This window comes from Muntiacus reevesi, chromosome 1, assembly GCF_963930625.1.
Source record: "Muntiacus reevesi chromosome 1, mMunRee1.1, whole genome shotgun sequence".
NCBI classification, from domain to species: domain Eukaryota; kingdom Metazoa; phylum Chordata; class Mammalia; order Artiodactyla; family Cervidae; genus Muntiacus; species Muntiacus reevesi.
In genome coordinates, this window is record NC_089249.1 from 103,644,508 (window position 1) to 103,667,380 (window position 22,873).

General features: G+C 37.8%; 2 protein-coding genes across 5 annotated transcripts in view; one reads left to right on the forward strand and one right to left on the reverse strand.

Annotated features, from left to right (window-relative positions):
• LOC136145980 (uncharacterized) overlaps positions 1 to 19,300 on the reverse strand; it is a 122,287-nt gene extending 102,987 nt beyond the window's left edge. The window contains exons 1-2 of the mRNA XM_065904827.1: positions 19,252 to 19,300; positions 18,729 to 19,114 (exon numbers count right to left, since the gene is read on the reverse strand). Of these exons, the coding sequence (XP_065760899.1) occupies positions 18,729 to 19,114; positions 19,252 to 19,300 (435 nt within the window). The remainder of the gene's footprint in view (positions 1 to 18,728; positions 19,115 to 19,251) is intronic.
• DPH5 (diphthamide biosynthesis 5) overlaps positions 18,983 to 22,873 on the forward strand; it is a 29,350-nt gene continuing 25,459 nt past the window's right edge. Inside the window, exons 1-2 of one of the 4 annotated variants that reach the window (XM_065907897.1) lie at positions 18,983 to 19,100; positions 19,255 to 19,470. In XM_065907897.1, the coding sequence (XP_065763969.1) occupies positions 19,336 to 19,470 (135 nt within the window). In that variant the 5' untranslated portion in view covers positions 18,983 to 19,100; positions 19,255 to 19,335. The remainder of the gene's footprint in view (positions 19,101 to 19,254; positions 19,471 to 22,873) is intronic. The other 3 variants (XM_065907887.1, XM_065907914.1, XM_065907904.1) reach the window with 3 other exon arrangements.

Here is a 22,873-nt window from a genome sequence, read left to right on the forward strand (position 1 = left end):
GATCTCTGCCCACTGTTCTGGTACATAGCTTGTAAAACCTTGCAATTCCCTTTATAAGACCTGTAGGGGCATCTTTTGCTATATTTGGCCTTCTGTCATCGATTCCTGAAATAGCTCCAGAGCCATAAAGGTGAAAGGAGTGTCTAGTTATTTACAAGCCCCTTTCAACTAGACCTGAATTTATGTTAATGAGATGACTTTTGGAAATCTTCTAAGGATCGGGGCTAATTATCAGGGAAACTAACCATGATTAAGCAATTGGAACTTTCAGTCCTACCACCTGAGCGCTGGAGAGGGGAGAGGGGCTTGTGGTTGGATCAATCACCAATGGCCAATGATTTAATTAATCATGCCTCTTTAATGGAGCTTCTGCTGCTGCTGAGTCACTTCAGTAGTTTTCAACTCTGTGCAACCCCGCTGCCAAGTTGCTTCAGTCGTGTCCAGCTCTGGGCAACCGCACAGATGGCAGCCCACCAGGCTCCTCTGTCCCTGGACTGTTATCCACCAGGCTCCCGTGTCCATGGGATTCTCCAGGCAAGAATACTGTAGTGGGTTCCCATGCATTCCTCCAGGGGATCTTCCTGACCCAGGGATCAAACCCTGGTCTCCTGCATTGCTGGCAGTTTCTTTACCACTGGGCCACCAGGGAAGCCCAATGGAGCACCTACAGAAACTCAAAAGGAGGGGACTTGGGAGAGCCTCTGGGTTTGTGAACAAGTGGCAATGGTAGGAGAATAGTGAGCCAAGAATATGGAAGCTCAGCACCCTTTCCACGTGTCTTGCCCTCTGCATCTTCCATCTGGCTGTTACTGAGTTATATCTTTTTATAATAAACCAGTGATCTGGTAGTTCTATGAGCTACTCTAGCAAATTGATCAAGCTCAAAGAGAAGGTGGTGACATTCTCCAACCTATAGTCACTTGGTCAGCAGCACATGTAACACTGGACTTATAACTGGCATCTGAAGTGGGGGCAATCTTGTGGGACTGAGCTCTTAACCTGTAGGATCTTACACTATCTCCAGGTAGATAATAACAGAACTGAGTTAAATCTGTGAGACCAAATAAGAGAAACAGAGAATTGTTTGGTGTTGGAAAAAAACACAAGTTATACCTGGGGATCTACTACTTGTGATTGGCATCTGAAGTTGGGGGCAGTCTTGGGAGACTGAACCTTTAACCTGTGGAGTGTGTACTAACCCTGGTTAGTTTCAGAATTGAATTAAATTGTAAGCACTGAGCTGGTGCTGAGGGAAACCCCCGACATCTGGTGTCAGAAGTACTGCGGTAGTATTGTAACAGTAAAGTAGAAACAAAGAGTTCTATCTCTTTGTAGGATTTATTTATCCAGATATATAGATAGATAGATAGACAGAGAGAGAGAATATCTTCCCTCAATCTGTGGCTTCACTTTTTATTTTCTTAATGATGTCTTTGGATGAACAGAGTATTTTAATTTTGAATTTTCAGTTTATCAATTGCTTTTAGGTTAGGGTTAGCACTTTGGGGGCCTTTTATAAGGAACTATTTTCTTGATTTGTTCCTTAGTTTAAAAAATTAAGTTAACAAATGAGACTACATTTCAATTTTGAAGATTAAAATTCAGTAAGATATTATACCTCATAGGTTGCAGTTTCATAAACTCAAGGTGGTCACAGAAAATGGCAGAACGGAATTCTATTTCTTTGACGTTAAATCACTGTTTAGGTCTAGTATTTACATAAAGGACTATGTAGTATCTCATGGGTTATGAGTTGTACCTGAAAAAAGCACAAATGATTTCTAACCATAATAAATCCTAAACAAAGGGTTGAGAAATTTTTTTGGTAAAGGTCCAGATAGTAAATACTTTAGGCTTTGCAGGCCATGCATAGTATCAACTGTAATTGCTTAACTCAGCAATTCCAGTGCAAAAGTAGCCACAGACAATACATACATGAATGAGCATGGCTGTTTCAATAAAACTTTATAGACACTGAAATGTGAATTTCATATATAATTTCCATGTCATGAAATATGGTTCTTTTGATTTGTTTCAACTATTTAAAAATGTAAAAATAATGCTTTGCTCACAGGCTATACGAAAACAGACAGCAGGCATATTTGGCTTGAGATCTACAACTTGAAAACCTCAGCTAAGCAAAGTTCATTTTTTAATTAATATTTCTTGCTGTTACCTTTGGTGGGGCAAGCTGACGTTTAGGATCACTCTTAAACTGAGGGTATAGCCCTCTGAAGACAGCTCTGTTTACAAGAGAGGGTTCTTATTAGACTGCCTTGGGGGCTACAGAGTTTGTCTCTGCCCTCAGTAATAGTCTGATTTGTGCAGGGGAAGCTCAGGGTCAAATGCTTTTGCACAAATTTCTGGGGCAAAAGGCAACCTGTGTGCTAACTTAGTTCCCTGGGTTTCTGTATTCATTTTGCTTTTGACCTGTGAATTTTTAAAATTTGTTAATTCAATTGTTCATTTATCTATCATTTATTGCTATTATCAGTAAGAGGGCAAGTCAATATTTTATTATTCTGCAGAAACAGAGATCCTCTAATCACAAGTCATTTTTATTCACACTATCTAAAACCAATGTGCTGTTTTAGCCTCTGTAAATTTTTCAGAGTTTTGGAGGTTAAAGTCATAGAGAGATTTTCAGATTTCTTCCTAAGAGTTATACTTCTGTCCAGCCTAACAGCTCTTAAGAAAGACTGCCAATATTGGTGAAATAGATTTAACATTGTCTGGTTGCTTAAAGTAACTTTAATGTAGGTGGAAATCTTAATCAGGATTTAATTCCTGTTTATAAATAAATTTTGATGTATTATAAATGGTAAAAATATTAAATCAGCAAGAAATACCAAATGGAGGAAATAAATCTTTTCTAGGGAAGATTACTTTATCTATTCAATTTAATTTGTTTGATGCAGGACCTAACAAGATTTCATAGGTCATCAGCTTTATAAGAGGGATCATCCAAGTTTTATTCTCTTTATATGCTCTTAATGTTCGCATTAGCACAATTTCTGAAACACATTCTCTAAATGAAGTTGGTATAATCTAACTCAGAAGTAGTTCCTAATTCTGATAAATTTTTCTTGTCCGGACAGTCTCTAACAGACTTTGCCAAATGGAAATTTATGCTATCAATTCAGTTTTTTAAGTGCCATTAAGACTTTTAAACTGTACATGAATGTCAAATTCCTTGCCCCACCCCAATAAGAACATTTAAAGTTCACTGTCTTAGCAAATTTCAATTATACAATACAGTGTTATAAAATATAGTCATCATGTTATATATAAGATTCTCAGACTTCATTATCTCATAGCTGAAAGTTTGTAACCTTTTATAACTTCTCTGTTATTTCCCACCATTCCCAGACCCTGGAAACCACTTTTTTTTTTAGAACTTTTTAAAAGATTATACATATAAGTGACGCCATGCAGAATTTGTTTGTGTCTGGCTTATTTCACTTTGTTTAATGTCTTCAAGGTCCATCCATGTATTGCAAATGGCAGGATTTCCTTCCTTCTCATGCCTGAATATTCCACTGTGTATGTGCACATATATACATGTACATGTGTGTGTACACACACACACACACACACACACACACACACACACACACTCTCCATCTTCTTTCTCTCTTTTGTTGCTGGACGCTCAGGTTGTTTCTGTATCTTGGCTAATATGAATGACGTTACAATAAACACAAAAGTGCAAACACCTCTTCGATATTCTGTTTTCATTTCCTTCAGACCATGGTCCTTTTTTGGTATGATTAAAAAAGACAAATGAATACAAATTCTAGACTACCAATATAATATAGGCTTTATTTAAGTTTCAATCCTGGTGGCCAGACATGTTTTAATTGTAGATGGTCTAAGACTAGTGGCTAGAGAACATAGCTGGTTTCTGTCCCCAGGTCCTGTAAGGTAGCCTCTAAAGCCTTGGGATTTTGTCAGTGATAGGAGTGGCTCTGTTATTCATGGTGGGGTTCTAGAGTTTATACTAGTGAGATTCAGGATGGGGGACAGACATGTTAGAGCAATCACGAGATTATAAGACAGGGACCTTAAGTCATACAGTATCAGTGCAGCCTATGTGGAGGGGAGGAAGGATGGAGATTGAGTTCAACCTATGGCCAATGATTTCTGGGGTTTCCCAGGTAGCTCAGTAGTAAAGAATCCTCCTTCCAGTGCAGGAGATGTGGGTTCAGTCCTTGGATGGGGAAGATCCCTTGGGGGAGGGCATGGCTACCCATTCCAGTATTCTTGCCTGGAGAATCCCAGGGACAGAAGAATCTGGCAGGCTACAGTTCTTAGGATCGCAAAGAACTGGACACGACTGAGCAACTAAGCTCGCATACATGCATGACCAGTTATTTAGTCAGTCATACTTGTGTAATGAATCCCAATAAAAACTCTGGACACTGAAGCTCAGATGTGCTTCCACACATCAACGTGAGGCGGGTAGCTGACTCCACGGGGAAAGGACACGGAAACTTCACACGTCGGGCCCTTCCAGACATCACCCTATAAGTCTCTTCTTTTGACTGGTTCTGATTTGAATCTTCTGTGCCTTAATAAAGCTATAATTTATATTTGGTGCTTTCCTGAATTCTGTGAATTCTTCTAGTGAATAATCAAACCTGAGCGCGTCAAGGGAACCTCCCAAATATATAAGCAGCTGGTCAGAAGTGAGGGTAGCTCTGGGAAATCATAAGCTTGTAGCTGGTGAATGAAATGAGGGCAGTCTTGTGGAAGATTGTGCCCTTAACCTATGAAATTTGGCCTATGGGTAGAGTCAGAATCGCATTGCAAAGGCTCTACATATTTACTGCCACCTGTATTCCTGAGCTACTTTCTCTAACCTCTAAGTTCTTTGGTTCAGAGAGGAATTTTGACCATATTTAAAGAATAAGCCTGGTATACATGAAATAATTTAATAGCAATTGTAAGAGTAGTGATTATTTCTGATGTAAATCAGACATCAGAGATTTTTTTCCCAACAAACTTTTATTAAGGATATTCCATGGGTACATTCTAGATGGCATGATACAGAGATAATTCACAATTCCTGCTGCCATGGAGTTTTGGTCTAGGAAAGACTCAGATAAACCATTACAACAGAATTAATTATCATGATAAACATGACTTGGGACACATGGCAATGTCAAAAGAGTAGGTGAGAAAGAAAAGCAGAGGCCTGGAAGAAATGCTATCAGAAGTATGAGAGCTGGGCAGGGTAAGAAGGAGAAAGAGGACAGTGTGGAAGGTGAAGAATGGAGTGCCCTCTGGGACCTGGTACAAAGTTGACTTGCACATAGGAGAGGTAAGAGGTACAGCCAGAGAGAAACACTGGACCCAGAACATAAAATATCTTACAGACACTATGCTAAGAAGTGGGAGCGTACCTTGAATGTAGTGGGGAAGCACAGAAGGATTTCAAGCAGGAGAATAAAGTAAAAGGTATGTTTCAGAAAAAAAACAACATAGAAACCAACCACCCCCCTCAAAAAAAAAAACCAAATTGGAAGTGTTATAAATAGATTAAATATCAGATGAGATTGGAATCAGTTTTAAGAAGTGATGAGGTAACTGCAGACAAAAACAGTAAGCTTTGGAATTGGAAAGATGGAGTCAGAAACAAGAGATATAAGGAGGTAAAATGGGAATGTACTTATTTGATTTTGAAGAGGTCGGCACTTAGGGACGCATCAAGGTTTGGTCTGGATGGTGCTTCTTGTCATTAAATGGAATCCAGGAAGAAAAGCATCCATGGTGGGAAGAGTAGAGCTCAGTTCTGTGTGTACTGAGATGCTGTGAAACAACTACGTATAGCCGACATACGGTTGAATGTGCGAGATGGCAGTTCGGGTAAGTTATTGCAAGTGAAAATACAGACACGAGGGTCATAACTTTGATTCTGGAATTACAGGAATGAATAAGGTATCAAATTGGAGTTTGTATAGCAAAGAAAGAATAAATAAGACCAAGAAAAGAATCCCCTAAAACACAAACATTTGAAAAGTAGAGGGAATGAGAACATAGAACTTGAAGAGAAATGGTGTCACAGACCAAGGAAGAATCAACAAAGCTGCAAAGATCCAGCAGCAGAATTTAATGCAGGCCATAGAAACCATGGTTTCACTGTAGAAGGGATGCAAATCAGATTAAAGAACAGCAGGATTAACAACATAGCAGGAAGGAGGAATTTGAGATGACCTCTGGATATTTTTTCAAAACATGATATGTGAGGGGAAGAAGTATTGGCTAATAGCTAGATGAGGTAAAAATTAGAGGAAGGTTGTTCTGATTATTTTTAAGATGGGTACACTCTAATATGCTGAAGGTAAAAAGTCAGAAGTGAGGGAGTAGTTGAAATTAGGGAAGAGGATAATGGGTTTCCCTTGTAGCTCAGTCGGTAAAGAAACTGCCTGCAGTGCAGGAGACCCGAGTTCAATCTCTGGGTCAGGAAGATCCCCTGGAAAATGAAATGGCAACTCATTCCAGTATTCTTGCCTGGAGAACCCCATGGACAAAGGAGCCTGGCAGGCTACAAGGGGGTCCATGGGGTTGCAAGACTCAGACACAATTTGGTGACTAAATCACCAATATAATGGATGAAGCTAGGGCTCTGTGAACTTGGGAGAAGAGATTAAGAGAATGGGTAGATGGATACATGTTCAACAAACAACATGAGGAATACCTTACTGCCAATAGGAAAGAAAAAAATAACGGTAGGGATGGCACTACAAAGAGAAAACTTAAATTACAACTCAAACTACTTACAAGAACAGGGCATTCCTTAACAATGGAAATCCTATTGAGCCTGCTATTCTTTGAAAATGATACAAAATAGGCAACGATTTATATACATTCTCTACAGAGGAATGCCATACATAATATCAGGCCAAATATCCCTTCCATACCATGGCTTCCTTTTCCTGAGGAAGCCAGGAATTAGCTACTGAAATAGATGCATAAGTGGACATTCTGTTTCTGCTGAGTAGGCAGAAGGCATGACTAAATGGTGGAGGTATATTTATAACATTTTAAACTAGCAGTCACTAGTACTCATTTTTCTATGAAAACAGTTTCATAAAAATAGACCACACAAATTTAATTCATCCTGTAAGAGTTTTCATGAAAAAAACAAAACACTCTGAAATGATGGTGTAGTTAACTGTCTGGAATCCTTAAAAGGTGAGTCACTCATTTATGAATACCAACCCCACAGGGCAACCAATTCAAATTTATGTCCAGGAAACAGACTTCTGAAGGGGAACTTATAAAAATGGGGTTCACAAGAATCCCATTAACCTGAATGCTGTGTGGAAGATTGATATTTCCTTATGTTTTCCCAGAATCTAGGTAATAATATTCACTTTCCCGTACTGATTGTATGGTCATCAAGTAACCTTCAAGTTGGTATCTGAAAGAAGGAATGTCTAAATTAGGAATACACACCCAATACCTTTCCCGAAACACTAATAAAGTTGACAAAATGATGCCCAGATTTTTGTATGTCAGAAACAGGTAAATATAGTTAGTATTAGTCCATTGCTATGACACTGGTATTCTGGGTAACCTGGAAAATCCAGTTAACATGTTTGTAAGGCTGAAGTTCATCTGCAACTAAATAGTTCATCTGCAATATAGTTCCCCCCTCCAAACTGTGACATTTAAATAAACTAGTTATCTGGTGATCAGTCAAACAACCAGAGTTTCCTTGTGTCACCTAGATATTATTAAAAAAACAGAATTAGATCAAGCTATTAGAGCATTATCCAGTTTAATTAATCCCCTTTTCGTTCTCTTCTCCCACTGTACACTGCCTGTATCTTTACTACAGCATGTATTGCTGCCTATTATCATGGTATCACTAAGGAACACAGCTACTGATGCTATTTTTCCCACCTGAATATCATTTCTAGAGGGCATAGATAGTAACTCATGCTTTTCTTTTTCCCTAAGAATAAAGGACACATAGCCTTACATACAAGACACTCGATAAATACTTATTGTGTTGAACCAGGGACAATAAAGGTCAAATAGGTATTATAGGGCTTCAAGTTAGTTGTGAAAGGAATTAAGATAAATCTCTGCATGTGATGGACACTCACAAATATGTAAGAATATGTCAAAAATGTAGTGCTCCAGAAATTTGTATGTCTAACTCTCAGGGCTTTTGGGGAGAAAGGCATAAAAGTATTCCAAGTAATTTGCAGAAATGAGTAATAGTCTCAACTCTCTATTTATTCCTATAATCAGCTGGTTATGGGGGGGGGGGGCAGCGGTGGAGAAATCCCATAGCTCATTCTAGTTTTGTTGAATTTCACAAAAAAATTGGATTTCATGTTTAAAATAATCAAATGTCATGACACCCTGGAAAGACAGAGAGTTTTTTAATGATACACTTGTTTGTGGTTTTAAACATTACTAAAGTGAATGTAGAATATCATTAACCTAGGTCTGAATTTACTTTTATTCTCCTGACATTTGATATAAACTTCTAAAAGTAAGTTTAGAAGTTTGGATTGAAATAGACTTCTAAAAGTAAGTTTAGAAGTTTGGATTGAAACAGGTTCCAGTTTGGACTGACATCAGATTTTAATCAATCCTTCCTCCATTTAATTATGTACATGATCATACACATTGATTTATATAATTAATGCATCTCAGCTTGTTTTATCACTGAGTAGATTCAAGATTGATTATTACTTCGTACACAAATCACTGTAATAGTTTATCAAATCACTTCCCTCTTTTTAGTCCCTCCCTTCTCAGTTCCATTAAGCATATCTACTTGATGGCTCTTGTTAAGCAGCAGTCTCACCAAGTCACTCTATAAATACTGAGCATCTAGTTCAAGCAAAGCACTGATATAGATGTTACAGAGAAGATAAAAACAGGTAAAACACTGCCCTTGTCCTTCAAATCCACAGCATAACTAAAGAAATAACAAAATAGTAATAAAACATTAAAGGAAATGAGAAGTGGAAGAAAGGAAATAGATTGCAGCTCAGGTGAGAAACTATAGTATACACTTTAAATATACTATATTTTAAACTAGAGTGTAAAAGTTAAGATGCCTACGGAATAGAGAAGGAGTATTCCAGGTGGATGTAACAATACTAAGCAATGAGTGACTGTGAAAGTTAAAACAAAATAACTGGAACTAATATACAAAGCTCAGTCGCTCAGTCGTGTCCAACTCTTTGCGACCCCATGGACTATAGCCCACCAGGCTCCTCTGTCCAAGGGGATTCTCCAGGCAAGAATTCTGGAGTGGGTTTCTATGCCCTCCTCCAGGGGATCTTCCCAACCCAGGGATCAAACCCAGGTCTCCTGCATTGCAGGCAGATTCTTTACCATCTGAGCCACCAGTGAATCCCAATATACAAAGAAGATGAGGTAAAACAATGTGGGCTCAGCTCAGAGGTAAAGAATCCACCTACAATGTGGGAGACCTGGGTTCGATCCCTGGGTTGGGAAAATCCCCTGGAGAAGGGAACAGCTACCCACTCCAGTATTCTGGCCCGGAGAATTCTGTGGGCTGTGTTGTCCACAGGGTCACAAAGAGTCAGACACGACTGAGCTACTTCCATTTTCACAAACCTGGGCAGCAATCTCATTACATGCTGTCTAATGAAGACTGCTCTTTAAAAGTGCTACTCTAGCACACAGTGATACAGCATATAATATTACCTTAAAATAAAAACAAACAAACAAAAATCAAGTAACACAGGATGCAGGGTATGTAGTCAGGAAAGAGCATAGCAGGAGAACAACAGTTTAAGAAACAGAAAACCGGTCATTGGGCCAACAGGCGCGGCTGGGCGGGCCATTACGTGAGGGGCACTTTTGATGCACTACTTGTTCAAAGGTACTCAGTAAGCCTGACGGTTTCAGACAGGTAGGTATTTAACTTTGTGGGGGTCTGGCTTTGCAAAAGGGAGCTCATTTAGGGGGAGATGCATCTGAAGGCAAGAAATTAGGTCCAAAGTCTGAAATCAGTTGTACGGTTCAGTCTCTTGAAACAACAAGAGAGAGATGCTGGTCCTTAGGAACTAGGTATAAGCAAATGATCAAGATTAGTATGACTTCTGAGTGTAATTTCTATGTAAGATTATTACAGCTTCTTCAAGAAAAGGACTGGCCCCAGACAACACAATGCCATAATCCCCTCAAATATCCCCAACTTACTGATGGAGTTTAATAGGTCATAGACCAAAATTATTAGGAAAGGAAATAATGGAAAGGAAATGTTATCATATCATTATTGAAGGAAAAACATTTGTCTTTTTTTAATAGTGATTAATACCACATTTATTTCCTTTCATTATAAATAACATTTCAGCTGCATTATAATTTTTAAAAGCTTTGTGCTTTAGCCTAGAAATCCATGCATTTTCTGAGTACAAATATAGTAATGGCAAGTTTACTTTTTGGGTGAGGGGAGAGGAGAGAATGGTCCCAAAGTGCAGCTTTAGTTAGGCTCAGAGAAATTTTGTAAAAACCAACTGATCAGAAAAAAATCTTTGTTTGGTAATACATCAACTAATGTTAACTGTGTACCACACTGAAGGCCTTTCGATATACACTATACATACTACATTTAATCCTCAGAAAACATCTAAAGGTAGAAATATTTATAATGGCAGCTAAGAACTGAATGATTACTAAATACAAGATACTGTTCAGAGCAATTTATATGCAATACTACTGCTTGTAATCCACAAGACAGTCCTATGAGATAACTACCTTTATTGTCTTCACTTTACACATAATTTATCTAAGGATTCAGGAATGTTCCTAAGGTCACACTTTTAGCACGGAGGGCCAGAATTCAAGTCTAGTAGTCTGACTTCAAAGCCCAGGTTCTTAATCACAGCTTTCTACTGCTTCTGAAATTGGTATTCATGGCATAAACAGTATCTTTGATACTACTGTTGTATTTTATCAAGTGCCTACTATTTAATGAATGTTCAAAGAGGAGCAATAACCAGAAGCGAAGATAAGACTAAAGCAGATTCTATTTGAGTCTGGATACCAACAAGCGATTATTTTCAGAAAATATAATGAACTTGGAAAGTGAGGTGTTGAAAACTGCTGAAAAGAAACAATGCTCCTCAGTCACAGCAGAAAACTTTACTGTAAATCAAGCAAAAAAATCAAATCAAATAAACTAAAATGCAAGGAAATAAGGTTAAGATGAATCATGCCTTATGCCTGCCTGGGATTTAGAAAATGAAAACCAAATCCACTCCAGGAAAATTAAGTTTGTGGAAATTCTGCAACTTGATATAGACAGGGGTTTAATTTTGGTTAAAAGGGTTTCTAGATTTACCACAGGGAAAAAACCAGCCTCTAAGTAACATAAGTGACCATATTATCTGAATAACTCAATGTCCACAGAGTTTATTAGTGTACATATTTAATAACGACAAGAACTTACGTGGCTTTAAAAAAGTTTATATTCTGGTTATGCTAATTTCCAGGCTTATGGAATCACTGCATTGCTCACTGCTTCATATCAGAATCTGTTAAAGAAGGGAAGGTAGGAAAAGAGGAGGTCAAAGACAAAGAGACTCTCTGGGGTTTAGAACAATGAAACAAAGGCCCACAAGTGCAAAGATCCCAGGTGGATTCCTGGTCTAATATTCCTGCATTCTAACTTGCTCCTTCCACAGGCAGAAGTTTCTGAATCTTAGAGTGTTTCTTAGAAATCATCTAGCTAAATATATCTATTTCACTGATAGCAAACCCTGTCCAAACTCACATAATGACTTGGCAACGGAGCTGGAGTAAATAGGCACCCTGACCATGGGCATCCTCTCTGGATATGACTATATTCTTTAGACACACACAGTCGCTGGTGCACACATATTCCCACTGAAAGTATCTTAATTTGTAAATCATTTTGCTTACTTACAGGTACAGATTCAGCACTTAAATAACATTGTGACAGGGGGAAATACTTCTGCTTTTTTAAAAAAGTAAACTTACTGTACACATATTTACACAATGTTATGTGTCAACTATATCTCAATAGAGCTGGAAAAATATTGTTTGTATAGGCACAGCAAAGAGATTAGAAAAATGATAGTGTTTGTTATCTTTAAAAATAATAAATAAACTTGCTTAGAAATGTCTTCAATTAATATTGTCTTCAAAAACACTTTCACCCAAAGTGAATTCCAAATTGATTCTTCAAGGATAGATAGGAGTTAGCCAGAGGACAGAGAGAAGAAATTAGAGTCTCAGGGGAGGATAAGTGAGAAAATTGTTCCAGGCAAGTGTTCAGCATAAGCAAATGACTGCAAAGAGAAACACAATACTTTGTGGATGGGGCACCTCTTAACAAGCTTGACATTCATAGAGACTAATGCTCAGCACAAGAGATGAGGCTGGAAAATGTACTACTAAAACACTGAAATTGAAATACATGAACTACTTGTTGTTCAGTTGCTAAGTCATGTCCAACTCTTTGCAACCCCATGAACTGCAATACACCAGGTTTCCCTGTTCTTCACTATCTTTCAGAGTTTGTTCAAACTCATGTCCATTGAATCACTGCTATTTTGATTTGTGATAGAATGTTATATTCTTCTTTCTCCTTCAAGAGTACATTTTCTATTTTTCCATGAGCAAACTACTTTTATCTACTTCAATTTTTTAATCAGCTTTTTACTGAAGTATAATTTACATACAATAAAATTGATCAATTTTCAGTATACAATTTGATGAGTTTTGACAAATTACAACCACCATTACAATTAAGATATAGATTATTTTCATCACTTTAAAAAGTTCCCTCATGCGTCCTGCAGTCAATCCTTTCTCCCATCCTTGACCCCTGGTCAGCAATGATCTCTCTGCCACTAACCTTTTGCCTTTCATAGAATTTTATATAAACAGAATCATATGGTAAACAAACAAAAAACCACTTTCATCCAACACAAAAAAGATAGTTTTACTAATATTAAAAAATAAAGAAATTAAAGAGTGACTAAAAAAATTGCATATAAGGTGATAAATATCTTAATTATCAAGGAACTGCATACTGAAACCATAATGAGATAGCAATACACAGTAACTAAAATTTTAAGGACTCACCATACCAAACATTGGCAAGGATATGGAAGAATAGGAACTCATTATTATTGGCAAGATGTGGCACCACCTACTGTAGTAAAAAGGCTTTCCTTGTGGCTCAGCTGGTAAAGAAACTGCCCACTGGGAAGATCCCCTTGAGAAGGGAAAGACTACCCACTCCAGTATTCTGGCCTGGAGAATTCCATGGACATAGAGTCACAAAGAGTTGCACACAACTGCGTAACTTTCACTTTCACTGTAGTAAAAACACATGCATCCTACTAACACAGGTATTCAAATTCTTGGGTATATACCAAGAGAAATGGTGTATACCATTTACTTCCAACAAAAGACAGATATAACAATGTTTAGAGCAGACTTCTCAAATTGTACATTTAAGATTTTGCAGACTTTGCTGTATGTAAGTTATATACCACCTTCAAAGTACTCTTTTACTCATCCATATTGAGATTCTGAAATTCATCCAGGATGTTTTATGTAGCAGTAGTTCACCTTTTTTAATTGTTATATAGTATTGTATTGTTGAATGGACTACAATTATCTTTTTAATTGCTGCTGAGCATCTAAAATTTTAAAAAATTAATTGTTTAGAACCCGAGTGAACATTTTCTCTGCTCATTGGATTTTGTTTACTAGAATACAAACAAAGTTCATCTGCATGCTAGCTTTCTTCTATTTTTAATATTAACATATTGGTAGGCAACATTTATTTGGTGCCAATCAAGTCTACAATGTGAAAGTCAATGACAGAATGATAGAAACAAAGCTTTTCTCAGAAAAAGTACCTCAGAGTATAATAATAATGTTTGCTTAAGATGACTCTTGTGAATCAATAAAATAGTCCACCTAGAGGTCTAATTGAACTATGTCAGGATTTCAAAGAACTATAGTGAATGAGGAAAAGAATGAGAACCAATCTTGGGGGAAGATGAGTCTGATTCTCATAATCTGATAGACACTGTAGATTACCATAAAATTAATTTCAAACTCCATATCTGCCATTATTGACTGAGTCTTTACTAAATGCCTGATACTGTGCTAAGCCCTTAATATGTATTTTTTCATTTAACCTCATAATAATCCTATGAAGGATGGTACTATTATCTCTATTTCACAGATGAGACAACTGAGGTTTAGAAAAGAAATGCACTACTGAAACCATATACAAGTCTCTGTGACCCCGTCCTTTGAAGTAAAATGCTTCTCTGGTGGTCAGACGGTAAAGAACCTGCCTGAGATGCAGGAGACCTGGGTTCGATCCCTGGGTCAGGAAGATCCCTGGAGAAAGGAATGGCAAACCACTCCAGTATTCTTGCCTGGAGAATTCCATGGACAGAGGAGCCTGGTGGGCTGGTCTATGGGGTTGCAAAGAGTAGGACACAACTGAATGACTAACACACAACCAGTTTCCCTTGAGTCTCAAAAGACTGGCTCAAGAGTTAATGATTAGGAAATGTGAAGGTACAGAAACAAAGAATAGAAGTTGGGTTGGGAAACTGGTAACAATTTAGACTATAGATTGTTACCAGTAATCAGTTACTATAGATTCTTTCCCATGGCAGAATCACTGATCTCCCAGTTCTCTAAAAGATACAAAAGCCTGACACACATTCCTAAGTTGTCTTTAGAGGATGCAGACCCCCACCAGATGAAAACAATGCCCACAAGAACACAGACCTAGACCTGTTGAGACGCAAAGGTTGATGATGCTTGAAACTTCACCTTGATGTCAACCCATCTGAGAACTATGCATAAGCTGATCACATACCCTGCAGCCTCCTCCCTTACAATGCCTTTAAAACCCCCTTTCCTAAGCACCTATATAAATGCCAATAAAATTAATTTAAAAAAACAGCAAACACTTCCCTGAAAGCCACTGGGGTGTTTGGGTCTTTTGAACATGAGCTACCCACTCCCCTTGCGTGGTGCCCTGCAATAAATGCTGTACTTTCCTTCACCACAACTCAGTGTCAGTAGATTGGCTTTACTATGCACAGGAAAGCAGACCCAAGTTTGGTTCATTAACACCACTGAGCAGAAACACCTAAATTCAAACCGAGGTCTGAAGGATTTCAAAATCTGCGTTCTGAATCATCATGCAAACTTCTCTCTGCGTAATTCTTCTCTTACAAATAATGTATATAATATATTACTATATGTAGATGTGTACTCATTCACTCAACATGCATCTACTGAGCACACGTGCCAAACACTGTTCTAGGTGTTTCTTTCACATTAGTAAACCAAACAGAACAACAAATTCTTGACTTTCTGGTGCTTATATTCTAGGATGGCACGGACAATAAACATAATAAATTAGTAAATTACACAGTTATGTTAGAAGGTAAATATGTGCTCTGGGGGGAAACAGCAGGTGAAGTGACTAAAACTGTCAGTTTTACATAGGTTAGGCCTCACTGAGGAGGTAAATTTTGGGCAGAGACTTCAAGGAAGTGGAGCCAGGAACAAACAGATATCTGTGGGTGGTGGTATAGAGAACACCAGGACGTGAGGCCAGAGAAACAGAAGAGCAGTAAAATGCAATCACCTGTACTTATGTAACTCCTGTAGAAATACAACAAAATAATAACATAAGTTGACGGCTAAGTGAATGGATAAATATGTGATTGAACACATAAAGCAAAATGTTAAAACTGTAAAACCTAGGAGGTGGCTATGTGGATATTTACTGTCAAATTGTTTTAATTTTTCTATATGTTTGAAACTTTTAATGATAAATTGTTGATGAAAATGCAGTCATACTTGAAACCTTTTAAATGGCAAGAAAGAAATGAATTCACACAGAAACATTCTACAAAAAAAAAAAAAATGACACCAGTTTTTTTCTGCTTATATTTGCTGAGGTGGCGAAGAAAAAAGACTGCCATAACATGTTTGCTTTATCTACCTCCAGAAAAGTCCTCCAAATCCACACTCCTATTGAGAAATGAAGGCAGGCAGAAAGGTGTGTTTAACAATTCTATAGTGAAAGTAAGTTCCTTTGACCCAATTTTGAAAAGTAAAACATGACATTACTTCTGTATTTCAAAATACAGTATTTCTTTACCAACTCAGAATAACTTCATTTGCAATACAGATTTACTGCAAAGAGATAAAGTATACCTTCCTTTGGATTACTAATTTTCTTTATGGCAATGTTCTTTCCCTGTGAAGCTATCTGAAATCACTCAAGGAAAATCTGAAAACTGAAACATGCTAGAAAATGATCAGTACATTGGAAAATTTACCTACTCAATAGTGACCATATAAAGTATATATGACATGTTATGAGCCTTTCAACATAAGTGACTTCCTAAAGTATCATAAGCAAGGCATGTTTATGTTTGATAATTTCACCAATGATTTTTGACCATCATCAAAATATCACTCTCTGCATTTCATAGACTGAAAAAGAATTCATCATAACAAAGAAATTGCTCAGCTCATAGTGAATAATGATCTATTTAACAAACATTTATTGAATACCTACCATGTACCAGACACTGTGATATGCCTTAGGGATGAGAATATAAATAAAATATAGCCCCTGATTTCATGAAATTTATGGTTTGATAAAGATAAACAACTACAAAACACCTAAATTGACCAGTAAGTATATATAAGCAGTGTTACTGTAACAAAAAGGAGATACCTAACCTAGTTTCAGGATCTCTGGGACTACTTCTTTGATTTAGTCTTAAAGAATGTGTAGCAGGGATTTAGGCAGAAGAAAATGGCCAAGGGTATTCCATGCTGAAGTGGCCACCTGACTAAAGGCAGAGAGGCACAGAGCAGCATGTTGTGGGCACAGAACTAGACAGCTAGAGAAAAAAGCTCATGGTAAGTAGCAGAGACAGATGAAGCTATAGAGGTAGACAACTGTCACATCATGGTTGATCTTGTGGGACATGTTAAGGAGACTGGACTTTCTCTTGGCCTCAAAAGGATTTAGAAGGGGAGTGATATTTTCAGATTGTATCTTAGCGAGATCTCCTTGGCTCCTGAGAGAAGGATGAATGTGAAGGAGACATGGTGACCAGCTGCAGGAGTGGCATAATGAGGACCTGAATCAAGATTGTGATGGTAGCCTTGGTTTCTATTGAGAAAGACCAGCAGATTGTCAGATTAAAATGTGAGGTGACTTCCAGGTGTCTGGCTTCGATAGGAGTCTACAGATAACAATGTCTCCCAATCAAAGGAGACAATACAGAAGGAAAAGGCAAGTTGAAAGCTGATGGATTCAGCTTTGGATGTGTTAGATTTGACATGCCTCTGGGTTACTCAGATGATTTCCAGAAAAAAGTTAAATACAGGATGCTGAGAAAGAGGTCTGAATGAGAGGTGAAAATTTGAGTCTGCAAAACATAAGAGATAACCTGAAATCATGGTAATGAATATTAAGGATTTTGTTTGTTTCTTAATGTAGTCATATAGGTGTACAGTAGTTAGGAATGGTTTTTAATAATTTCCCTAATGTCTAATGATGTTTGGCATCTTTTCAAATGTGTATTTGCTACTCATGTAACTTCTTTGGGGATGTGTCCATATTTAATTTTTCCCCATTTAAAAAACTGTTTACTTACTATTGTGCTTTGAGAGTTCTTTGTATATTCTCAATATAAGTCCTTTATTGGATATATGCTTTGAAAATATTTCCTCCCAATGTGTGACTTCAATGTTTTCTGAAGACCATTGTTTTTATTTTGCTGAAGTACAATTTATTTTTTTCTTTTCTCTATCATACTTTTGGTGTTGCACCTAAGAAATCTTTGCCTAAGTAAGTCACAAATCTTTTTCTCCTGTTTTCCCTTGGAAATTTGAAGTTTTCCACTTACATCTATGAGTGAATTTACTTTTGTTTATTATATGAGGAATGAATCTAACAGTGACAGTGGATAGAACCAATCATTAAGATGTACTGAATGAGAAGGCCAAAGCCTGGATGAAATTCAGAGAGAAAAGATAGCCAAGGCTAAAGGAAGCAGAATTGAGCAAAAAAGCATTGCCAGAGAAGCACAATGAAAATATGAATAATCAACATTGCCTGCTGAGATATGCAATGGAAATTGTCTTTTTAACTTAGATGAGGTCATTAGTGACCTTAGGAAGACCATATTCAGTCATAACAAATGATCTCGGCATTGGAACTACATTTAACCAACCACTTTAAGAATTCCCCCTGTGGAAGCGTTGTGGCGAGGTCTGAAATCCGTGAGCATTCTTAAAGGTCACTTCTCGGGGCACAGAGGGGTTTTGGGCTTCCCGACTCTGACGATGACTGAGGCAGATTCCAGTCACACTCCCCTTGGGGCACTCCAGAATAAGGTTTCGGGGACAAATCCGAGGAATCATGGCCCCGCTGGGAAATTAGAAACAACATTCATCACCAGTTTTGCCAAAATGTCAGCTCGACAGGAAAGCAGCTGGTTAAATTACAGCCGAATGAAAAGGCGAGGATGGGAATGTGTGCATTTGGGCTACCTCGGGGCAGACTAAGGAAACCCCCCTCCACCCGCCACCCTCTGGTGTTTCTGGAGGAGAGAAGGAAGGCGTGGGGCTCCTTGGTCCAACCTCGCGGCTGGCTTTCTTCGCTGGAGAAAAGCTCTTGCACTTACCTGGTTCCAGGCTGGGATGTTTATAAAATTAGGGGGTCGTGGGCCGGCCTCGTCCCTTCCCAAAGGCCATGCTGGGAGACTGGTCGGACTCCCCTGACCAGGTGAACTTTCGCCTCCCAGCCCCAGCACCCTGCGGGTCAACCTTAGTGGCGGTGGGACGTGCGGGTGCCCTAGCCCGGAGCCTACAGAAGTCTCCCCTTCCAGCCAGTCGTGAAATGCCGTAAAGCGGAGGCGCTTTGCGGCATCGTAGGTGAGGCCGGCGGTGTGGATCCTTTCTCCCGGTACATCCTCCGCTTGGGCAGCTACTTCTGGGGAACGGAGACAGATAGGAATTTGGGGAGGACAGGGATTCAACTGTCGTTTTCTCAGCTGGTAATTGTCTGCTCCTAGCGTTGTGTAGTAAGAGGGAAAGCGAGTGGGGCTATTTTAAACACTCCAGTCCTTATTTATAAGGCGGGAAGTTCTTAAATCTCCCACTGACATGCCGTCTCTCCTCGTGTTATTTTGGTTTCCGTTTCATTACTAGATTTTAGGTATCCTCGGTGTAGCTGACACTTGATTTTCATATTCATCTCGTCCTGCAGTCACCCTCCCCCTGTTATTTGAGATGTTTTACATGATTGGTTTGGGCCTGGGAGATGCTAAGGACATCACGGTCAAGGGCCTGGAAGCTGTCAGACGCTGCAGTCGAGTGTATCTGGAAGCCTACACGTCAGTCCTGACCGTAGGGAAAGAAGTTCTGGTAAGTGCTTAAGGCTTTCCAGCCTCCTGGGAAGACGGACATTTAACAGCTGATTTTTTTTTTTTTTTTTTTACACTAAGCTGAATCGAATTTTTCAGGTCTCCTGGTTCAAACCCTTCAAAACACATTCCCTTCTCATGAAGAATCTGAGTACATCACATGGCAATCATACATTAACCATGTGACTTGGAAAATGAAAAGGTGCTTTTTCTTACAAGTCTAATTGTGTAGCTTTCTCCATTAAATAGGAAAGGAAAGTTATTTTGCACTCCTGGGGATAGTCATCAGAATCCCTTATTCCATGAGATAGCCAAGAAATCCTTTCTGAGTTGAGTGCTAATGAGGTGCTAACACAGCCTTAATGAGTTGGTTATGTATTCAGGGACCAAACTGAAGGCTTCCCCCTTTGAAGTATTTCCATAGGGAATGGTAATCACCTTTCTGTCTGTGTCATATCCAGAGAGATCTAACCTTTAAATAGACGGTTCCCAGTCAGGCTTATACCCATACACTTGAATGTGTTCAGTGAGCCAAAAACTTGATAACCATAGAATTTGCTAGCATATCATACATTTAGCTGGGTTTGGTTAAAGGCTCAGTAAATTTTTAAAGAGGGGTCAGAGTCAGGTTCATCCTCAAGTTTCAAATAGAATGTAGATTAAGATGCAAAACCTGATGGATATAATACAGGAGGAGGGAGAAGATTTTCGGATTGTCTGGTCTATCAATTCTTCCAAAGAAAAAGGTGACCTAGAGAATTTCCAGTCTTCTGGCCTCTCAGATTAACAGCCCAGGGAATTCTGAAGGTCTCACAGTTACTTTAAAACCTGAAGAAGGACTGCTACTTGAATTAGCCATATTTTAAAATGAAAGTTGTGTCTAATGACCAGCTTTGATTTGTTGGCTTCAATTTAATAGGATGGAGCCACAGTCTCCAAGCTCAAGATAATAGAAATATTCCTTTCTAATTAGTGATCAGGGGCATTTAGAATGAACTTAAAATCTTCTTAGAGAACATAGACAAATAACAAGTCAGTAGTTTTAAAGAACTGGGCCTGGTTTTATGTCTTTGTTCTGTCACATGTTAACATGTGACCTTAGACAAGCCCTTTAACTTTTGTTTCTTACTTTGTAAAAAGAGGACAGAAATGCCTGCCTTATAGGATTTTAGCATAGTGGCTGGCACAAAAGTGTTCAGAAATAGGAGTTAATAGACGTTTCCAAACATCTCCACATCTCAGTTCCTTCATTTGTCAAATGGAGATAATAACCAGTTGGAAGACTGTTAAGATTATATCATTTATTAGTGTATTTGAAACTGCTTTGCAAATTTAAGTGCTAGCTAAATGTTAACTTTGGTTGCTATGATTTTTAAAGTATTTTCCCCAAAAAAACATTTGAACAGTTATTACTTATAGGGTCAAGATCTGGTCCTGGAAGGGGGATGGAAAGTGAGGAAAGCATGGTTTGAGAGTTTGGGATAGAAAATGGATAAACAGTAAGGTCTTACTGTACTGCAGTAAGTGAACTGTAGTCAATATCCTTTGATAAGCAATGATGGAAAAGAATATGACACTAGATATTATGCTCCTCAGGGTAGCGGTTAGGTATGTCCACACTGTTTCCAACATAATGCGTAGAGCTTGGCATGGAGGTTGTACACAAGAAATATTTTTAACATGAGTGAATGAACAAATACTTAAATAAGTGGTTATGTTAAAAATAATGTAGTACTTGTCTATTTCTGCTTTAGCAATTTCTTCCCTTTTTTAAGCATTCTTTTTAAAGAGGATCAACCATTTGATTATGTTGAGGTATTAGTGTGTATTTCTCTTTGAGGATTTTTTTTTAATATTCTGTTGTCTCAATTAGATAATGAAATATTTCTTGAGTTAGGATAAGTGATAAATATGGAGTGAACATGATAGAAGTCTTGAGGAGAGAATGGGTTTTCTGTTGTTAAGTCATTTATAAAATATTGGATCGGATTACTGCCAGCATTAAGCTAGTAACATGTGATTCCTTGATCTTTAAGAAATTTTAGAAGTTCAGAAAAGAACATCATTTCTTTCAGCTTTCAGTAATCATATGGGTGTTCTCTTACATATGTTGACTATAAATGTTCTACAACTATTAAGTTTACTGGGCTCACAAAATTAAAATAAGGTATATAAAATGAGTGATTAAGAAAAGATGTGTGGTAAGAGGAAAATAAAACATTTTTCACCCATGAAAACATTGCCAGTGGGAACTTCTGGAACATTATCTCTAAGAAGATGTGCAATGAAAAGGAAAGGATCTTTTTTTTCACAATTGAGAAACTGACTATAGTTAAGTACTAGGAAATAATTATCACTTGGAACTATTTAGCCTTTATCTTAAAATGCTTCATGATTTGTTCATTTGCTTGACAAATATTACTGAGTAGCTGACACTTTTCCTTTATAGCAATCTTATAACTTTTGACATATGATATAATCCTTATGACTAAAATAAATTTATTAGCATGTAAGAAATAGTATTATTTATCTATGCATCCACTTTTACTATATTTGAGTTATATATTACTCCACAGGAAATCAGTTATAAGATTCGTGATCTTGCATAATAGGTTGTAACCACTACTCCATGACCAGTAGCTCACTCTTACATGCTGCCATTCTAGTTAAGGTCAGCCTCTTGGGTTTATGCTTTGGAGTTGAACTTCTGGGGATTTGTTCACAAGCAGTTTGTATGGAAATATCCTATATATTTAGCATTCTTTTTTTTCTTCTGAAGCTCTGCCTTTTTTTTTTTTTTACCAGAAACTAGGAAGCACAGTTTTAAATTAGTCTTTCCTGCAATTATTTAGGAATGATTGCTGGTTTTGTAAACAACTAAATCATAATTTTCTACTATTTCTCATTGAGATTATCTTTTATTTTCACCAGGGTCCCATAGATTTTCCCAAGGAAAATTCAATAAAACCCAACTACCATATATGTATGGTAAACATAAGTTAAATAAACATATATTATTGTTTAATATATTTATTCTGTAGTATTGTGTTTCTGAAGCAAGTAAGGCTCATGCATACATATTTTCTATTTAAACTGCAATGTTTGGCCTGGTCTATTAGACCCAAATTTAGAGGTTAATTTAAAATGCAAAAAGCCTCAGATGTTAGGAGGTCTACCTCCTCTTGGGATATTAAGATAGCCCCAAAGACAGAGTTTAATTGCAACATGATACAGCGTGCTAGCTCATTGATGAATTGTATTCAGGGATCGGTGTTTGGATGGTTGCCAGGATTTGCACCAGCCACAGACAAAGATTGTTTTGTGTGAGAGAGTGTGTATGTGTGTTTGTGTGTGTGTGTTGAAATGGTCACCTGCTGTCTCATTTTTATATTGAATTTAAATCT